Source organism: Crassostrea angulata, chromosome 1, assembly GCF_025612915.1.
Source record: "Crassostrea angulata isolate pt1a10 chromosome 1, ASM2561291v2, whole genome shotgun sequence".
Lineage (NCBI taxonomy): Eukaryota > Metazoa > Mollusca > Bivalvia > Ostreida > Ostreidae > Magallana > Magallana angulata.
The window spans coordinates 18,028,142-18,048,290 of NC_069111.1; the positions used below are offsets into that span (position 1 = coordinate 18,028,142).

Below are 20,149 nucleotides of genomic sequence, written 5' to 3' on the forward strand. Positions count from 1 at the left end.
TTACCAAGATAGATGAATGTAAATTTCAACAATTTCAAGAAATTAAGCAAGGTATACCAATTATTTTGAAGCCGAGAGTGTTACTTGGTAATAATTCCAATATTGACTTTCTTTTAAGTACCGGTATCAGCAGATTATTTTTAATGCTGATGCCTTTAACTTTGGTATAACCAATAGAAAACAAAATATGCCAAAATTTGCATTTCATTAAATGAGTTGCTGTTTAGTAAAACAATAATCTGTACATAGTGCCTTTTGAATGTTATGATATGGAAAAAAAAAACAGTCATACCCTATGAGTTTCTTTCAAATATGAATGATTAATTTCATCTTGATTCATCAAGATTGAGCTTTGGCTCTTACAAATATAGCTTTTTGAAACAAGTTAGATCACCAGTAATTCCTCTTGACACATGTTGTAATGATTGTTTCCGTTGGGATTCAAGTGCTTGATAATTAATTGTACTTTGGACATGATTAACCAAAAAATCAATTAAAGGGGCACTGATAGAGTTCATTGAATTGCTAAATTTAACATAATGATTTAAAAACGATTAGAAAACATTCTCTCTCTCTCTCTCTCTCTCTCTCTCTCTCTCTCTCTCTCTCTCTCTCTCTGTTGAATCTTGTACCTATGACTACCTAATTTTTGCATTAGAGAACTCATATATTCTTCAGGGGGGATCTACCAGATATAAGCTAATGGTTTTCTAGTGAGATTGATTGGTGGTGCGACCCATAAAAACCAAGAAATATTGTCCTTATTAAAGCATCCAAAATAGAAACAAATTGAAATTGGGGAATTTATTATCATTTCATTGAGGTCCCTTTAGAGCAGTTTCATAATTCATCAAAATTAGACAGTTAATATTCTTTAAATGAAGCAATGGAGATGATTTTTTCTCTTCGCTTTTATGAGTTTCTTTGTATTGCAAGACCGTTTAAAAGTGATTATTCTTTACAACAGGATCTTTGTATGAAATTCAGTCATGTAGGCTTTTTAATTGTTACAAAGAGAAGACAGTTTAAATAAAATTACACTCATAAAACCCTTTCTGAAGACATAAAACTATCGAAATTTAGAATGAGTTATGATGATTGCGTGGTCCTTTTAAATTCAAATAAACCAGTTACTATTATTCTATTTGTCAAGTGTAAAATTTCTGAAGAACACTGGAATTCAAGATGAGGTTTGAACAAGACATGATTAGAGATGAAAAGATTAAGACACTGAGGTAATCCATAGGTTACAGTTATATGTCTGAACAATGTGCCTGCTGACTGCCATTGTTGCTGAACAATAGAATGTAATGATAATTCCCTTTGACAGCCATTATCTTGACACAGTGTTCTAAGGGGACTCAGTGGGTAGCCACTTTCTGTCACTGGTTCATCCAAAATATTGACACTACCCCCATTTCTCACAGCAGATGAAAACTACTTAATCTTTTTCTCCATATGGAGAAGATGTTTTCTTTTCTTTCATTTTCACCTCTGTTGCTTTACCTTTGCTCTAGCCAGAGCATGGGAAACAAGATTTCAATTGCTCTCATGGCAAACATCCTTCGCTCTGAAACTCTCAGAACTTTATGGGAACATTTCATACTCAAAAACAAAATTAATTTCAAGCCTCATGTACCAGAGCATAAACATTTTAAATTACTGTACCATTGATTCATTGAAGTCATTAAATTTTCATGACACATGCACATATGATTTTAGTACATAACCAGGATACAATTAACTCTTATATTCTTTCTCTTTATGGTTAACACAAAAGATTGGCTGTATACATTTGTACTTAGAAATTTTCCTTCATGTAATTTTGCAATTTTTTTAATAAATCAATGCTGATTTGGTTATACACAAATCTAAGAATGTAAATTCTAACATGTTCTTGATTTCAAATTGACCTTTTTTTACAGGGGTCAGTGTGAATATGAATTGGTGCTAAAAACAGACTTGTACACAAACCGCCACACCCAGTGGTACTACTTCAGGGTCCAGAATGCCGTCCCAGGGGTGGTGTATAAGTTCAGGATTGTCAACCTACTCAAAAAAGACAGTCTTTATAATTATGGTCAGTATTCTGTGATATTATTTCAAAAATAATGAAATCAATACAGCTAGTATCTTTATGATGCAATTTTTTTTCCTGTTTGGTGAAAAGGTTAAAAAAAATCATTTGTATTCTACAAGTTTGATTGTACACATATTTTGTTGTAAAAATGACCCCAAAAAATTGAAATTCATTCATTAAATTTTTTACTCTCTAGGAATGAGACCCCTCTTATACTCTGAAAGTGATGCTAAGAACAAATCAAAAGGCTGGATCAGAGCGGGCCATCATATTAGGTAGAGAATCTCCTTCTCTCCATCTATACTTCTCTCTCTCTTATAAATACAAAATGCTAATTCTGTGTGTACCAGTTATTCATTCAAATGAATTTTCATTCAATTATTTATCTGTATATTTGCTCCTCTTTTCAGTTATTCTAGGAATATAATGCATTTACACTGCCCCCTGCTCATGAGAGGAATTCCTTACTATGAGTTGGAATGGCAAATGGATTTTCCCAATGCCGAGGACACGTATTATCTTGCCCATTGTTACCCATATACATTTACTGATCTCAAAGAAGATTTAGATGCCATGTTGAACAACCCTGAGAGACGACAGTGGATCAAACGGGAAGTTCTGTGTGAAACCCGCGCCGGGAATAGCTGCTTTCTGGTCACCTGCACCAACTTTGGTAGATATTGCAATATAACTGATTTTGATAGTGTGGAATTATAAAATTTTTAAGGGAACTGGGCTCTGATTCCCACGATCACAATATGTGGTCTTCCTTATTGTATTACCCACGAATTAATTTTATGTCCCCATGGATATTGGACATTTTTTGTATTGGAATGGTGCATGTAATCTGTTTAAAAAATTGTCTTTATTTGTATTATATCCCTGCCAATCTGTAATTCAGGACAAATGGCCCTTAACATGTTAATGAAATGATTCCAGAGTGCAGGGAGAACATCCAGTTCATATCTCTACAAGTTATATGATATGAAGTACTTAGTTTTATAATGCTATGTTCATTAAATTTCATATAGACACGTCCAGAGAGGAGCAGATCAAGAAGAAGGTGGTGGTGGTGACGGCGCGTGTCCACCCCGGGGAGTCCCAGGCCAGCTGGATGATGAAGGGTCTGCTGGACTACATCACCAGCAGTGACACACTCGCAAAGGTAACCACATGTCTTTGTATTAAATTATGTTTTGCCTTTCAGTACTTTTAGTACTTTGATTTTTGCATTGATTCCCAAAGAAGTACCAATTTGTTGATTTGGTAACAATTTCTTTACATTTCAGGAACTTCGCAATAGGTTTATATTTAAAGTGGTTCCCATGCTGAACCCTGATGGAGTGATTGTAGGAAATTACCGGTGTTCTTTGGCAGCCAGGGATCTGAACCGGAATTACCGGCATCCCAGGAAGGAGAGTTTCCCCACAGTCTGGTTCACAAAGAGCATGATGGAGAAAATCCTAGAGAGACATGATGTAGGTTTGAGTAGAAGACAAATCTCAGACAAACGCAAAAATTGTATTTTTAGTGGAGGCATATTGTGAGTGGAAAGATATAGCTATTTACGGTAATTGAATTTTAAATTAAAAATTGAGTCTTGAGAATGAGAAAAAAATTGAACCCTATGGATTGTTTTATTGCAGATTCTCCTTTACTGTGACCTGCATGGACACAGTAGAAAACATAATGTGTTCATGTACGGCAACAACACCTCTGAAGTGGAAGCAGAGGATGGCATTGGTGCTGCCCAGGCTTATCTCAGAGAGAGGCTCTTCCCTTGGCTCATGTCTCAGAGAGTATGTATTGATCGTTTACATTCTATTGAAATACACAATGGATAGTTCATTATGAAATTCTGCATTATACACAAATATGGAATCATTCACACTTTATGATACTCCTACCAGAGCATGTTTCATAGCAGTAATGATCTATGACTTTTGTTACTAGCTTTTGCATATCGTACTTCAAATGTAAAGGAATTGCATGGTGACACTTGACATTGAAATATTTTACATACAATAATTCTGGGTTTCTTTTCAGTCTCCAGACAAGTTTTCCTTTCCTTCCTGTAAATTCCAAATCAAAAGATGCAAAGAGTCCACAGGTCGTGTGGTGATGTGGCGCCAGATGCGGGTCCTCAACAGCTTCACACTGGAGGCCACATTTAGCGGGACCATTCTCAACAGGTAAAGGACAAGGCTCAATTTTACAAGAGAAGTTTCAACTATAAAGGCCAAATTTATAAAGATCTATTATTCATAAGTTTTCAAAAGGTTCACGTTCACTTGACACCAGTAAAACATATAATGCCAGGGGTTGAATTAGTAAAGAACAAATTGTTCCAAATATTGTTTCAATTTTTTGTGTCAGGACTGGAAAAAAGTAAACTTACAACCTTATTATAAGTTTGGTTTTTTTTTTTAGTAAAATGCAGCTTAGGTTTTTTAAGAAGCTGAACATCTTTGTAAACAGAAGCTTTTATTATTAAGAAAGTCAGGATGAACTATATCTAATTCTTTTGCTTTGTTTTTTTTTAAATAATAGGAAAGAATTGCGTCATTTCAATATTGGGGACTACATGGAGATGGGTCGAGTGTTGTCACAAGTGGTGCTAGATTATGAATTAGCTCAGGAAAACAAATCGTAAGTGTCCATGTGATGCTATCGCATTGTGATGAGTGCCAGGGACTTCCTATCTCTTCTACATAATGCTTTATTTACGCTTCATTTTGATACTAGGTGATATAAGTTGCTCCTCTTATTTTTAACAGCTTTTTTGAAAATCAGTTTTTGTATCGTTTTGAAGATTTTTTTTCAAGCACTTAAATAAAAACAACTGTTTTCTTGTAATTGAAATTACTAGTGGCAGATAAGGACTTAAAGATAAAAATATGTCTTTTATTTTAGTTTTAAGAAAAATTCTAAAAAGAAAAATTTATGGTGGAGGTATGCATGCAACTAAATTTGTGAAAATTGATGAAATTAATTTGCACGTGTTCCACCTTGTTTAACTTTATCATGATGCATAGGTCCCCATTGGGATATTGTTTTGTCTTATAATATTGCAACATCACTTTTCTTGAACACAATTTAAGTATTCAAGGTTAATTCTCTCACTTTCAAGTACATGAGCATGTGTTTTTCAAGTTGAAGCAACATTATTTTTTTGTTGTAATTTTATTACACCATATAGGTCTTATAAAAAGGAAAAGGTATTATTCTAGCAAGGCTTTGAATTCTAAGAAATAATTTAAATTAATAGTTTTGGAATGATCTGTGTTGGTATCATATACAAAGACTTATGAATTATTTTTTTGCTAGTGGTTTTTAATCAAAATTTGATTTTGGTTTGTTTCAGTAAGCAAACTGAGGTTGTGTTGGACATGACTCGATATATCACAAACCAAGTGCTAGAACAGAGAGGCATGATTGGTGCACGCATTCCTAACCTTCATACGCTGTCCAAAAACAGCGATGCAGGTAGATTCATTTCACTGATTGTTAGGATTATTTTAAACTGAAAACACATCACATTTTTCAATCAAATTACAATATCAAGTGATATTACTATGCTTATATATAATTGATGTTAAAAATATTGAAGAAAAAAAAACAATTTCACAAAAAACACCATGCGTAAGTAAAACATAAGGTATACATGATGGTTCTGTAAGATTTATACATAATGATTCTGTAACAGACTCTGGAATTGATGCTAGTCAAGACAATGGTTCCAATATGGAGGGAAGGTTGAGTGCTATGGAAGACCAACTCCTAGCCCAGGAGGACTCGGGAGATGACTTCGGACGCAAAACGGATAGGAAGAGGAAGCCCGACTCCAAGAGTCACGCCAACCTCAGTCGGAGGGAGGTGGACAGTCTGATAGACAACGAGTCGTTGAAGACGATGGATGGATGCCTGAAAATACTCTCTGACCTCAATGTTCGCGAGGCCCTCCTGGAATCTGAGTAAGAATCAAACATTTCTACATGCCATTGTTGATGTAATGAAAAAAAGATACTGTATGAGCAGAAATATTCGTTGAGGATTTATTTTCGTTTGAAGTATAAATCAAGGAAATTAAATCCATGATGAATTTTTAACCCAAGTAGAAATGAATACTAAGAGATTACGATATGATGAAATTAAATGCCAACAAAATCTTATTTCGTTTAAAAACAACAAAATTTTGACTGAACAAAAATATGTACTTCTACAGTAGGTAGATGCAAAGGATATTTTAGGTTGAAAGAAATGGGTGTCTGTACTTGGAAATCAATGTATGATTATGTCTTTGTAGTTCGAGTGACAGTGATAGTGAATCAGAACCTGAGATGAAAGCAATGGAACCCAAACCAAAGAAGAAGAAACGCAGGTCGAAAAAGCAGCGAGACAAGGAACACCAGGAGAGGAAGGGCGGGTCGGGAGGGACCGAGAAGAAATCGGATGAACGCTCCAAGTCCCTGACGGTAAGTGCTCTGGTCATCCACCATGTCTTGTTGCTAGGTTAATTAGCAGTGTCTCGGTAGACATCTTGTACCATCTGAAAATGGTCATTTATTCAAGAAGGGGTGTTGGGTCTTCTCTCTTTATCTTTAGACAAGGACAGAAACTTTTTCAAACCTGACTTTTGTTATGAAATTAGTTGTACATGTTTTTATAGAAAATTTGGATGTTGTGTTTGTACCGGTACTTGCATTAAACTGAATTTATATTAGCTGCAATATTTTTTTTCTATTTTTCTTCGTATAGCATTGTTTCCAATGTAGTAGAAATTTACATGGGGTAAGTGGGATGGTATTTGTCAAAAGTATATATATCTCCATTTATCTTTAACTCAGCCTGATCACAAGGTGGCCTTTAGATCATTCGGTTTGGGTACAAGGGTTGCACTTAATTATCCTACTTGTAGATCACTTACATTAGGTCTTTGCCAGCTCTTATCCATGACACACCGACCTTCTTACAAACATCATTCCAAATGTACTTTGTGTCCATATTTTGATGTTTTTGGTGTATTGTGTACTTACGATGTGTATATATATATATACTGTATGTATAGTTACCCAAAGAGAGATACCACCGGGACAAAGATTCCACCACCCATTTAAACCTTATGACCGGCCAGGTAGTCCAGTGATAATCAAACTCATTGCATGTAATAAAACCCACGAAAAGGACACTGGTTTTATTGTAACAGATGTAATCAGAATGTAATGAAAGAATACTACAATACTCATGGCACAGCGTAATTTCAAACATGTACCATTTTTTCTAACGTGACATTCTCTAACAATTTTATCACTGCATTGTCATGCACATTGCATAATGCATTTTGCTGATGCACCAACACTTGCATTTATTAATTAATTTTTCAGTATCTTTTTTTTTGTGGAATTTCTTTAAAATCTTTTGATCTTTGATATCATAGGGAGAGAATACACTCGGCTGTTGACTATATTTATGACTGTAATGTATATGATATAGCCATATGAATGATATACAAAATGACTTATAACCTAAATTATCAGTATATTCTTTGCTGGGGGGATTTTTTTTGGTCATAAAACATGGTGACTGGTATTGTTGCATGCATTTTCTGAAAGACAGATTTCAGTTCGAATATTTTTGTTTATCGATCTTCTTTTTTTAATTTGTTGTATATTATAATATGTTGCTCATTTTTATATACTGATATATATTTCCCATTCCTATTTGAGAAATCCAATATCTATACACTTGTATTCTTTTCCTATCTTAACCCCTGTTGTATGACATATAATGTTTGATATGAATGTAACCATTTTGTTATCTAATTTGCATGTTGTTGACTGATTGGTCTACTGTAAACTATGACCTTCTTTCTGATTGGCTCTCTAACAGGCCTTGCCTTCTATTTCTTGTTCTGATGCTCAACATGATGCCCTTGGTAACCCTGGCAACCTTAATAAAAAGGTGAGTTTAGATGTTCCACTGACCTGTCCTCCATATTAACCCTCGAGATGAACTATTTCTGATCAATAACTCTCTTGGCTCTCAAACAATCAAATGAGACATATTGGTTGTTTCATGTTAGCTTTACGCTTACTTATATATGGCTCTTAACAAAATTACCTTATATATGATAGCTTTTTATTGCTAACATTTGCTTATTGTATAACCGCGTATTGTAGTGTTTTTGCATGTGCATGAAATTTAGTTTTTGGAGATTTTACAGTGGAAACAATACCAGTCGGGCACAATAGCCTCAGAGAAGAAAGTTGTCAGAAACACACCACAAATATCCCCAGCAAAACAAACGCACAAATTATCAACTCTCATGCAACAAGCTCAGAACGAGGACTTCATCAATAGAGGAACTATGCAATTAGCCAGTTCACAGATAGAATTTAATGAGGATGATGTTTACAATAGAAGGGTAGCTGTGTCTAACCCCAGCAGAAGTGAATCCAGGAAGTCACTTCTGTTGAAAATGCAAGAAGATTTTCCAGATCCCAAAAATAATGCAAGGCGACTTGAGAAAGAGCTAGATGATATTCTGACAAAAACTTCTTTCGAATTCACTGGTTTAGACAGAGAAAGTTCAACATTTGATTTTCGTAGAAAAGAGCATGGTTATTCCAGTTACAAGGGTAAACTTGAAAAAACATTCTTTGTCAAGAGCCCAATTCAAGACTATGAAAGTATTGTTGTACCCATCTGTAGACCTGCTATTTTTGATTCGAGCAATGTGGTTGCCCAAAGCAGCAGTAAGTTTCCTAGTGGTAGGACTGTGGATACCAAATCTAAGGCAGGAACTGTGAGGACAAAAATGGAATGGTCATCAAAGACCTCAAAACAGACCGAGGACATCTGCAAGAGGACCAGGACCTCATGGATTGATAGACTAACAAAGCTGAAGCAAGATACATCAAACAAACATGCCTCCTCACACAGTAAAGATGTGATGCTAGTGGAGAGAGAAAAGGGGTTGTTGAAATCTTTTGTGAATAATGAGGAGATAACTCTGGTAAAGCAACGAAACAAAAAAAGGTTATCTGCCCTTCAGCTCTGCAGTAAATCAAGGACGAGTCTAAAATTCTGATAAACTTGCATTCCTTCTGATCTTCACATGTCCTCTCCTGCTAAAAGTTTGCATGTATCCCTCCAAATTAAATGTATACGTAAATTTTTTTCATTCAATCTGCTTTTAAAATGCTTCACATTTTCTCAAAGTGTTTTGAGGTTTTATTTTCATCAATGGCTGTGTTCAATTCATTAAAATACAGAAGTCTCACCTGATTCAATGATTGGACAGCTCCTGGTCAGTTGTTTGTAAGTGCTATATAAAATGGGTGTGTGTTTTACATAGGATTTTTTGTTTGTTTTGTGTTTCAATCTTCTCCAAAAAGGATGGACATTTATGCAAACTCTAAAAGTGCAACCACGTACATGTTGTTGTTATTATACATCAAATACATATATTTTGATTGAATTGTTCATCAACAATTTTTTGTGAAATTGTGCTTTTTCTTTTATACTTGTGTATAAGGTGCATAAATGTCGCATTAGTACAGCACTTAATTTGTGTAGATTTTAATTGGTTTTTCTTTCTCTATCTCTTTTCTTATTTTTTTTATTTTATTTTATTGCGCTTTCTATGCTGATTCCAATGCTCAATACTAGTCATTCAAGTTGCTATAGTTGTTAATTATCACTAGTAGGCCAAAAGCCAACAGCATAAAATATACTGCTATTGCAGCATGCAGCATACTTCCATTTTAAAGGCAATGCTTTTTGTATTAAACACCAAAAAAAGACTGTTAAACTAAACATTTCTAAATGATTTTACTATAGAAGTTATGTTTGTATTACTACAATCAGTTTTATTTGGTTTTATTTTTTTTACACTAAATGATTTGTTCTAGAATTATATTACTATATTTTTAAAGATTTTTATTCAATTTTGAACATATTGGGGATCGACTCAAAATTTTCTCATAAGTTACATTTTAATGTACCATTAAAAGTCAGTTCAACTATTATGGTGTAATAAAATTATAAGAATTTCACCCCTACCATCACCCCCCCCCCTTCCCCAAAAAAATAAATACATAGATTATGTGACCTTTGCTTAAATTAAGAGTTTTGTAGATTGTGTGTTTTACATGTATTGAAATTTTAGTATGCCCCCATTCAAAAAAAAAATTCTAAAGAAAAACTACAATGAATCATTAACCCTGCAACATTATGGGTTTATTCTGTTTGTGGAAGGAGGAGAACTTTTACCCTATATCTATGAGTATCTTTTAATCTTGACTGTTTAACATGCATCATAGAATTGAGCACTGCACTTTATGTGATATGGTTCATTAATAACCAGGTGTTTTTGGTTTTATTTTTTAACTCTTCAGGCTTTCCAAGGTTCATTTGTCTTGCACAGATCAAAGGTTTGTGAGACAACAATATATGATAATTAAAATAACCTGCTTGATGTTGTTGTGTTGTTTGTGCAGGCCAAGACTGAATGCAGATTATGCTTTAGAGTTTGTTGTTCTTTAAAAAAAAATCATAATGACCCTGCTTTCATCCTTTTATGGTTAAAAAGAGTAAGTAAATAACCAACCATCGCCAGTTTTCCATGCAAAATTGATGTATGTACTCATGAGTATGACTATGCATGAATTGTAATTAATTAATAAAATGGAGCTTTAATTTATCACTTAAATGAAAAATAAAATGTGAGAAGAGACAATTGCATCTCATATTGATAGCTTAAAACTTACTCTTGAAGAATTTCTATAACAAAGCATGTCAATGAATGTGTTTTTCTGTTATGAGTCAATTAATCATGAAGAGATGTAAAGATCTTTTAAAATTTGAAAATAATTGCAGAAGAAAATAATTGCAAGAGAGTGACTGAAAGTAGAAGCCTTTAGTTTCTGTTTGGTTGAAATGATGATTTTCAGTTTGACCTGTGTTTTTGAATTGAGTTAAAATTTGGGTTCAAAGTTTACATGTAGGTGTAGTATGTAGATGAGATTGAGACATTTAAATGAATTTTGATATTTTTTTCAAAAAACAAATTTTGTTTGTAGAGATTAAATTAGATGAAGTACCATACATTTTGAGAGTGTAATTAGTACTACACTTAATGCTAGTCAAATAAAGATATATCAAAATCTAACATTAAAATGAGCTCTCATGTCAATTTCAGAAGTACAAACACTCGTTCTTGAGGAAATTGTGAACCTTAATTTATAAATCTTGAATTGGTTATAAACCAATGTGAAATGGATGCAGTATGAGACTAAGTGTTACATGATTTGTCTTGATGCTTTGCAGACAACCTCTAATCTGGAAAAATACAAGAAACAGACTCTGGACAGTCGATTTGTCAGCAAGTATGAAGGAAGGCGAAACGGGGGCATTCCATGCTTCTCAGAGGAGCGAAGCATAGAGAGGGCAGCAAAGGTATGGGTATATTGTATCTAGTACAGGGGTGTGCAAAAGTTTGGGACCAAAGTCAGTATATCAATTCATTTATCTTCTCTATTTCACTTTCATTGTATAGATAAAATCAACCATCTAGAAAAAGAATTTCTATATTTTTATCTTGACATAATAATCCATTATTTCATAATATTAATCGCCATGGGGGGAGTATTTATGACCGAGATAAAGTCAAATTGTTAGATAGATGTCCCAGTGACCTGCTTAGGTTTATTTTAGTGGGTATATTGGTTTATGATTTGATTTCTATATCAATGCTGTTGATTTAGAAAAGAAAATAGGTATCCTGTACTATATATGTTTCATATGTTTCATCATATTTAAATGTTGCAAAAAAAATCTATTAAGCAGATTTCAAGATTACTTAATAACTTCTTTTACCATTGATATACTAACTATTTGTTCTTTTACTGGACCATTTGAGTCTAAAAACAGATTTCATTGATACTGTTGTAGAGAATGGCAGAGATGAAAAAAAGGACTGATGATGAAAAGCAGAGAGACATGGCCTTCTTTGTAAGTGATTCTTTATGATCCGAGGGAAGGTAACCGCAAATGATTGAAATGAAACGTCAGTTGAAAGACAAAACTCAATCACTTCAATCTGACTTTAATCAGGCATTTTGTACACAGTTTGAATGAGTTGTATGTGTTGCAACACTGAATTGGGTGTAATTCGTATTGCACTCAGGATTGCATATTTTGATATTTTTTTAATTATTAAGAATATTTTCAAGTGTGGTATGAAAACTCAAAGATTTTGAAAAATTTTGTGTCAGACATTTTTGCTTAATCTTCAGTCAAATTATCAGCAAATGATGGAGTACTTGAATCGATCGGGAGCATCTCCCTCTCTCGACGCAAATAGTCAACTCTCTAGTCGAGTATGTAAGAGTGTGGCTAAAACACACTGGTGACAATTCTAAACCTTCATCATGTTCTATAGAAATATCCAATATTTGTTATCAAGTATTCATTTTGAAATTAATTTCTTGTTATTCAGATATTGATTCTATTAAGACTTGCTGACTTCAATCTTTTGTTAAAATCAGGCAAACGAAAGCAATTTTGTAAACTTAGAAGAAAAAAATTTAACTTTTTCATGTTTCTTGAATATTGTTTAGACTGGGTTTACATTTTGCAACAAGCTACTCTGAAGAATTGTCACCGTTGGGCGGTGGAGGAGATGTATAAACTTGTATATATGTGGCTGACTATTGGTTATTTAAGTTTACTAATATCAGTAATTTGACAAAATGCTTTGTTGTATTGTAAGACACTTGAAAAATAGGAACCCTTTTGATGTGGGAAGAAGGGAGGGCATTTGAATCATACATGTACTATTATTTTGAACCCATGGAAAATATTTTCATTAATTAATATAGGTTTACTTTTATGTTTTTTGTATAAATCATTCCTTACACTTGTGTGTAACAAAACTTCAGAATAAAATTTTCTGGAACCAACTGGATAAACTGGTGATAATTTGCACTCAAATTTGAAACTTAGGGTATTTTATGTACAAAACAGCAGACAGTAGATTTCAGTGTGATATATGACAGAAAGTTTGATATGTGTGCCCTGTTTTGTCATTTCCTGCTGCCTGACGTTGTATAGTGTGACGAAGGAGACCCGCTTTGTCCATGTAGTCGACCAATAATGTCAATGCAGATACGTCCTTCTTTAACGCATGATGAATTGCAACATCGTCTACAGGTGGCGCTCCGAGAGGGAACCCCTAATATAGCCCAGACTCTGGTAGGCTTGAATGTGCGGACCAGCTACACACACGCAGGTAGGTTCAGCGGTTGGTTCCTGCCATTTTGGTGGTCGCCGTGGAGATGCTGCAGATGTATCACTTTCTTCTGATTTTTTGGAGCCTCCAGAGCTTTGGGTCCTTCACCAGCCATCTTTTTTATTTCCTTTATGTAACAGCGCACTGCACTCTAGATTGCTGTCAGAAATGCACACACCATCATGCATGATCTTTGAAAAAGAGCAAACTAATTGCATGTATTTTAGTTTTTTTTAAAACCATTGGGTGTGAATTGTTTTGGTTTTTGGTGTGTTTATTTCCCAGACAGTATTCTAAGTCTCCACTAGTGTGGAGGAATTTCCTGAACTTTTCCTCGAGTGCTCACTATTCGTCTCACTCTCTCTCTCCTCTAGTGCTCCGACACAGAAATGCCTGAAGCCACACTTGCACGTTTCCCGCGGAGAATCGTAACTCTTCAACAAGACCGGCCCATGTCTCCCCACTCCCTACGACGCCACATTCCCATCTCCCTTGTGGAAGGTGTCCCAACCATAGCTGAAACTCTGGCCAGAATCCGGCCACGAGACCATTTTATGTCTCAATGTGAGATATATCAGAAAACATAGTATTTGGCAATTGCAGTTTGAAGTTGATTTTTGTCTTGGCTAGATGTCTCGTTCAAAATTTACTTGTCGAATTCGTTCCATGTTAGCTAAGGGTGAAAGGCTTTGGCATTGCATATAATACTGCATGGCTTCTTCTCTAGATGCTTGGACAGCTAGTAGTGATTTAGTGTATAATTCATTTAAAAGATAGCTATGGTTAATGAAAAACTTTCTGAACTTGCAAAAAAATATTGATATTTGAATTTATAAGAAAGATAAATATTGAAAAACTTTTTAGATAAGAACAAGAACTATGAAGAGATTTGGTTCTCAAACATTTAACATTTTAATTGTGAATGAACCTGTGTGTGGTCCCCGAGTGTTTAACCCCCGTCCTAACCATTGTGTGGCTTACTCCTGACAGGGACCAGAGAGTGGATCTGTAACACAACTTTTGATATCTCTTCTGCCTCTAACAGTTAAGTCTCATCTGTAACACTACTTTTTATCTATCCTGTACCTCTAATAGTTCTATAATCCTGATGCATCCTGCTGACCTCCTAAGAGTGTTGAAGTATTGCTAATCTTTCACACCTCTCAAGTACCTGCTTTTATGTACCAGTACACGAACACTTATCAGAAAACTATATAATCGAACATTGTTATCATTTTCACTGAGTAATCGGTTAAATATATTTATATGATTTTTTTAAAAAACGACAAGTGTTATGGAAATTAAGTCAGAACAGTTTTTAGTAAGTAAATTTGACAACAACTGAAAATCCAATTTGACATGTGCTTAAATGTATAAAGAGATACAAACAGAGCGACCACTGTTTGTAACAATTTTCTTGGTTTTTTAGCCGAGTCCTTCCGAGATATGACCCCTAATTGCCTTCCAGCCACGATGCCTGCAGTCCGGGACATTAGGTGTGTATTAAATGGGGATATCCTGGTTGGGTGATCCAGGATTCTAGATTTGTTAAAATCATCTTAATATTTATATATCTTTTTTCCTCCCTTTAAGTGTGCATGTGTTTTTTGTTTAGTAAAATGATTGCGCCGACACTCATTATACTTGATTCAATTTGTATACCGATAGATTAATTTGGTTGTTTGAAAATCGTTTTAAAATTATGTGACGGGAAAAACAGTTGTTTTCTGTTTCATATCATTGTAGTATAGAGTCACAGTGGGGAAATTTTACATCCTACATTTTACAAAAAAGAAAGTAGCTAGGGCACTTGTTAATAAATCATGAGTTATGTTAATTTATGGGACACTTTTGATAGTTACAGCATAAATTGCTTGAAAATGTCCAAATTAGTCTAAGATATTTTTCTATCAATTTACTCTGACATTGTTTTCTGTCAATTTAATTTGTAGCAAGAACAAAATCTGGTTAATTTAAAAAGTGATTTTAGCTTTTTATCCTAGATATAGACAAAATGACAAAATTAGCTATGATTGAAAAGCTACCTCTTTGTATTTGGGAGGTTGGGGAGGGGGTATTTTCTATTGCTGAATCTTCAGTGTGTGTTTGTGTGTTTATATATACACTTATATATTTTTTAAGCATGCAAGCTTTCTATTGTTGTGTTTGGTTCATTTGTACTAATACTTGACCTGATTTATTTTTTTTACTTTTGTCTTTATTTATGAGGGGATTCAAAGTCTTTCGACCAAACATCCTTTGTCTTTTAAGAGGCAAAGTTTAACATTAACGTCATCCATGTTCAAGGATTTGACACTCAAAATTTCAATTAAAAAATTTATTGTTATATCCTCCTTAAAAAAGAATATTTTTATAAAAACATCAAGTGACTTTGAAGAACCTTGTACTTTATATCGAATTTAGACATGAATTAGTGGCAAATATTATTTGATTTTTCCATATCAGACACGCATGCTTGTCTTTTTTTGTTTATTATACTAACTGCTGTTTCTGTAGCTCTGAGGAAGCGAGTGATAGTGATGTTCCTTCCTCCTCTACCATCACGCTCGCCGCCCGCTCTAACCCCTATAACCAGCATATAGAAGCCAGTAGCAATCTGCATCTCGCTGGCATTGCTGCGCAAAAACGACATATGAGGTAAATGGTCACTGGTTCATCATCACCAGGCACATGATAGATATAGTTGTAATACACAAAGTCACTCCAAAGGCAATTGACTCATCAAGTTTTAGGTGGACTAATATAACACTTGTATTTTCTCTTAGTCTGCATCAGTACTAAGAGAAATGTTCGTTTCGTGATTAAAAAGATGACAATTTCTGAGTTAGAGATCCTATATGTAACACTCTGGTACAAAGAAGAAAAGTATGAGAAATGTAGAGCCTGCAAAATTAGTAGATCTTGGTTCAACTTTATTTACATATATCATTAACATTTCTCCCACTAATCTCCAGATTATTCTTTCAGCCATCATGTGTAGATTTTATCGTTGTTACTGTTAACATCAACACCACTTGATGTTGAATGTGTCTGTGTTTTCCATATTTTATGTTGTTCGCGATAACTGTTGTAAATTCTATTTTTAAAACCTAGCATTGCTAATCAGATTGAGAAAACACCTTATCTGAGTATCCTCAATATGAATTGTACCACAGCATTACTGGGCAACTTTTCTATGCAATGAAACAAAATTTAATGACATTTGAAAAATAATTAAATTTTCATTTATTTTTTGTTTTATTCTAATCGGATCAAAACTCTAAAAGTCAGTGCGGATATCACTGTTAAATGCAGTGCGACCTTTGACCTGTTAATTCTGCTTGTTTTTCCAGGAGTGGTTCCGTCCTGAAGACCATCACACGGCATATTCCGTCCAGCTCTTCCACTCCTTCCCCCTTCTTGCCTCATAGCATCACCCCCATCTCCGCGGAAATGGAGACCACGAAAATTGAAAAGCGTTCCCGCATTAGCCGCACCCCAGGTCCACTGGTAAGATCATTCCACCAATTAGTGATCAGATAACATGCCCATTCCACCAATCAGAAATCAGATAACATCTATATTTAAAGGCTAGAATTTGATTTAGCAAGTTTGAAAATTACTGTTAGCTAACATATGCACATAGATTGTTAACATAATTTATTTGGGAAGTAATTTGTAGTGGTTAATGTATCTTTGAGTTTTTTATGAGAATGGTTTTTTGATTTTTAGATTTTTCTCTATCTTTTATTGGCTATCATATGAGAGTTTTTTATTAGTTTTGATCATTATTGAATTAGTATGCGTGATTTTAAATTTTCTAGACTATTTATGGGGAAGAAACTATGCCTAAGGTATCATGTAAGATTTCTTGATCCTCTGTAATTCAAAAGTCTGGTTTGATTTGTTTTTCCCCAAGTATTTTGATCAATGGCTTTATTATTAACTATTAAAATATTGAAATGCAAAATCCTGATTTGCTATTGATTTTCCCAAAACATTTCATTGCTTTATTAATTATTGATAAATTTTTCATTATGAAATTGTGTCCATTTCAGGTTTTAATGTGATATGTGCATGTATTTTATATTTTGTCTGCTGTGTGTTTTTAACACTTTGATTTTTTTATCCCAATTAAATTACAGGGTTCTGATTTGGGTATAAAATATTTATTAAACTGAATTCAGTTTTGTTTTCGTAATGATTTTTTAAAATTTTCAACCTAATGTTTGATTTCCATAAAATGTCTTTCTAATATTAGAGTGGAGTGACCCAGGAAGCAATTAACAGAGTTTTGGGTACGAACGCGCGAGGCAGTCCACGTATGGGCACTATGGATCTGACTAAGATCTCTCCCTCGGTGCTCCATAGGGAGTATCTCAATGTCATGCTTGAACGCCTGAAAAAACGCTCACCAACACCAGTTTGAGTGCCAAAGGTTTTAGACTTTTCCTAAGGTGTTGGTGTGGAAACTCCTCGATCCTTCAATTTTTTTTTTTCATTGTTCTCTGTAGTTAGATAGTCATAGTGTTTACATAGAAACCTAGAGATTTTTTAATTTATTTTTTTCTCTCACTTGATCTGTATGAGCTTCCACCTACGAGAGACTGCCAGGCATATTTAAAAGTGGTAGATAGGACAGTGTCTAGTATTTAGGCCACCTACGAGACTGGTTGTTGTGGTTAAACGCTGCACCGACCTAGTCTCTGTACTCTTGTTGTCACTGTAGTGTTCTAGACTAGATCCATTTTTTTTATGTTGTTCACAGTCTTTTGTTAGACAGATTTCTCGACACTTTACCCCCCTGGTAGATTGAATGCCCATTTCAACTTTTTACAATTTTGTCACTTAGTCCTTTTTCTTGCGCACAAATGCATCATCTTTTTGGTTGAAGAAATATCCACAAAGTCATACTTAGGACTAGCTGTTTGAACCAAATACCACATAAATAAACATTGGTTTGTTCTCATGATATTTTTTGAAAATTTCCTTTTGTCTGATTTACTCTATTTTGATTATATATGTTATATTTCTTAACACAAAAGTTCTAATCAAGTTAAAAAAATCATCTGTGCATTTGATTTTAAAGAAATTCATTCTATAATAAGAGAAATTCTTAATTTGGCTTCTTTTTTCAGGTAAGGGGATTCAAGGCCAAAGTCGATTCTTGACCCTTCTACTTGGTAGACAGCGTAAAAGACCGTCCGTCCCCAAATCCACTCAAGCTGTTCCCTGAATAAAGGGGGAACCTGTACTGTACTAGTCATTTGGTGATGACGTCACTAGTCATGTGACAACAATACGGAGATACCTCATGTTCATTGCCAAAGCCATGCATCGAGAAAAACGGTTTTGGTATGACATCATCGCATAAAACTTGCCATTCATTGGATAAGAATGGGAGAGGAACGCCTTGTGTTGATTTCAGCAAATATTTTTTATTTTTGAAATTCTTCAAAGAAAATAACACTAATAGGATAAAAGTGCTATAAAAGTTTGATTCAACAGAGCAGGCTTTAGCCAGTGGTCTTTCAGAGTTTGTTTAGAAAACTTTGATGGACACATGTCAGTGATGAATGATTTTACGTGAATGCAGTATATAATTAGGTCACTACAGCAATATCATAACACCTAAGTGTAATACATGTAGTTGTGTGACAAACACAAAATAAAGAACTTGTTGATCAGTCCAAGCCACAACAACCCATTCTATTCAACCGTGTTGACTTGTTTAAAGAAAAATACACTGTTTGATTGTAAATTCATCCTCAAAAGTTTAAAAAATGAACAGTACAGAGGTTTATAGATAACTGATGAATAAATGTACAAAAAAGTTTCTGTTTATAAAACGGAATATTGTATATGTTAAATGAATGAAATATTATGTGATATATTTATTATGATATGAATTATTTGTATTTGATAATTTTATCTAGTTTATTGAATATTAATAAAAATACAGAAATATTTTTAAAAATTGTCTGTCTTGATATAACTTTCAAGGTTTATTTCATGCTTGGAATTTCTTATAATATCTTCCTGGTGTCTGCCATGTTTGATTTTGTTTTGGGGCGGTTTTTTATTTGCAAAGTACAAAATCAGAATAGGGATTTCCTTGGGTGTAGCCAGACGTGCGCAAGTGCTTTGTAAAGCTTTGCTCTTGAAGAATTATGAAGAATAAAGAAAACATTCTAGTATCCATTTTGGTGTAGCGTATCTACACTGAAAAGCAGCTGTTACATTGCCTCAGCATTTTTTTAGAAAAGGTTTCTGTTGGAAAAAAATTTTAAAAAAAAAGAAATCCAAAATTAGTAATGTGTTGTGTTCTTACGAATGCGATATAAATGTCGCTCTCGATTTACATACATGTAGAAATATGCTGTTCTCTTCATTTATACCGGACATTGATGATTTATTTAGTGTAAACACATACCGCTTCTTCTCTTTCTTCTCTACCGTAAAAGAACGCGGTGTAGTAAAATTAAGGGTTATGATTCAAATACAGTGACAATACTGGGTCGCAATGAAGGTAAATCTCATTTAACATAAAAACGAAAATTCGTTATTAATTGTAAAAAATAACAGTACAGTAATCTATAATTATAATTTACGATAAGTGTTGGTTGTTTTTGGTTTTTGGGGGGGGGGGGGGATTCGGTCAAATTAAGCTAACAAGCCGGGGTATTGAGGGGAGGGGGGTGGCACCGTGAGACTCGCACATCCCCCTCCCCGACCTTCACCTGGTCAAGCAACTTATTTATTTCTCATGATGTAAA

At 34.2% G+C, this 20,149-nt stretch overlaps 1 protein-coding gene across 45 annotated transcripts in view; it reads left to right on the forward strand.

The window, feature by feature from the left end:
• The window catches only part of LOC128169251 (cytosolic carboxypeptidase 2-like), a 63,172-nt gene extending 43,830 nt beyond the window's left edge, over nt 1–19,342 (forward strand). For 13 of the 45 annotated variants that reach the window (XM_052835424.1, XM_052835421.1, XM_052835449.1 and 10 more), the window contains 25 exons: nt 1,926–2,080; nt 2,277–2,355; nt 2,491–2,753; nt 3,112–3,245; nt 3,370–3,558; nt 3,727–3,879; nt 4,127–4,272; nt 4,631–4,729; nt 5,445–5,566; nt 5,787–6,054; nt 6,387–6,555; nt 6,839–6,871; nt 7,149–7,214; nt 7,970–8,041; nt 10,480–10,515; nt 11,411–11,539; nt 12,035–12,094; nt 12,379–12,462; nt 13,748–13,937; nt 14,364–14,417; nt 14,803–14,869; nt 15,891–16,031; nt 16,727–16,883; nt 17,635–17,811; nt 18,512–19,342. In XM_052835424.1, the coding sequence (XP_052691384.1) occupies nt 1,926–2,080; nt 2,277–2,355; nt 2,491–2,753; nt 3,112–3,245; nt 3,370–3,558; nt 3,727–3,879; nt 4,127–4,272; nt 4,631–4,729; nt 5,445–5,566; nt 5,787–6,054; nt 6,387–6,555; nt 6,839–6,871; nt 7,149–7,214; nt 7,970–8,041; nt 10,480–10,515; nt 11,411–11,539; nt 12,035–12,094; nt 12,379–12,462; nt 13,748–13,937; nt 14,364–14,417; nt 14,803–14,869; nt 15,891–16,031; nt 16,727–16,883; nt 17,635–17,802 (3,034 nt within the window). In that variant the 3' untranslated portion in view covers nt 17,803–17,811; nt 18,512–19,342. Of the gene's footprint in view, nt 1–1,925; nt 2,081–2,276; nt 2,356–2,490; nt 2,754–3,111; nt 3,246–3,369; nt 3,559–3,726; nt 3,880–4,126; nt 4,273–4,630; nt 4,730–5,444; nt 5,567–5,786; nt 6,055–6,386; nt 6,556–6,838; nt 6,872–7,148; nt 7,215–7,969; nt 8,042–8,303; nt 9,401–10,479; nt 10,516–11,410; nt 11,540–12,034; nt 12,095–12,378; nt 12,463–13,195; nt 13,374–13,747; nt 13,938–14,363; nt 14,418–14,802; nt 14,870–15,890; nt 16,032–16,726; nt 16,884–17,197; nt 17,235–17,634; nt 17,812–18,511 lie in introns of those variants that run through there. The other 32 variants (XM_052835478.1, XM_052835538.1, XM_052835485.1 and 29 more) reach the window with 32 other exon arrangements.
• Nucleotides 19,343–20,149: the final 807 nt, after the last annotated feature.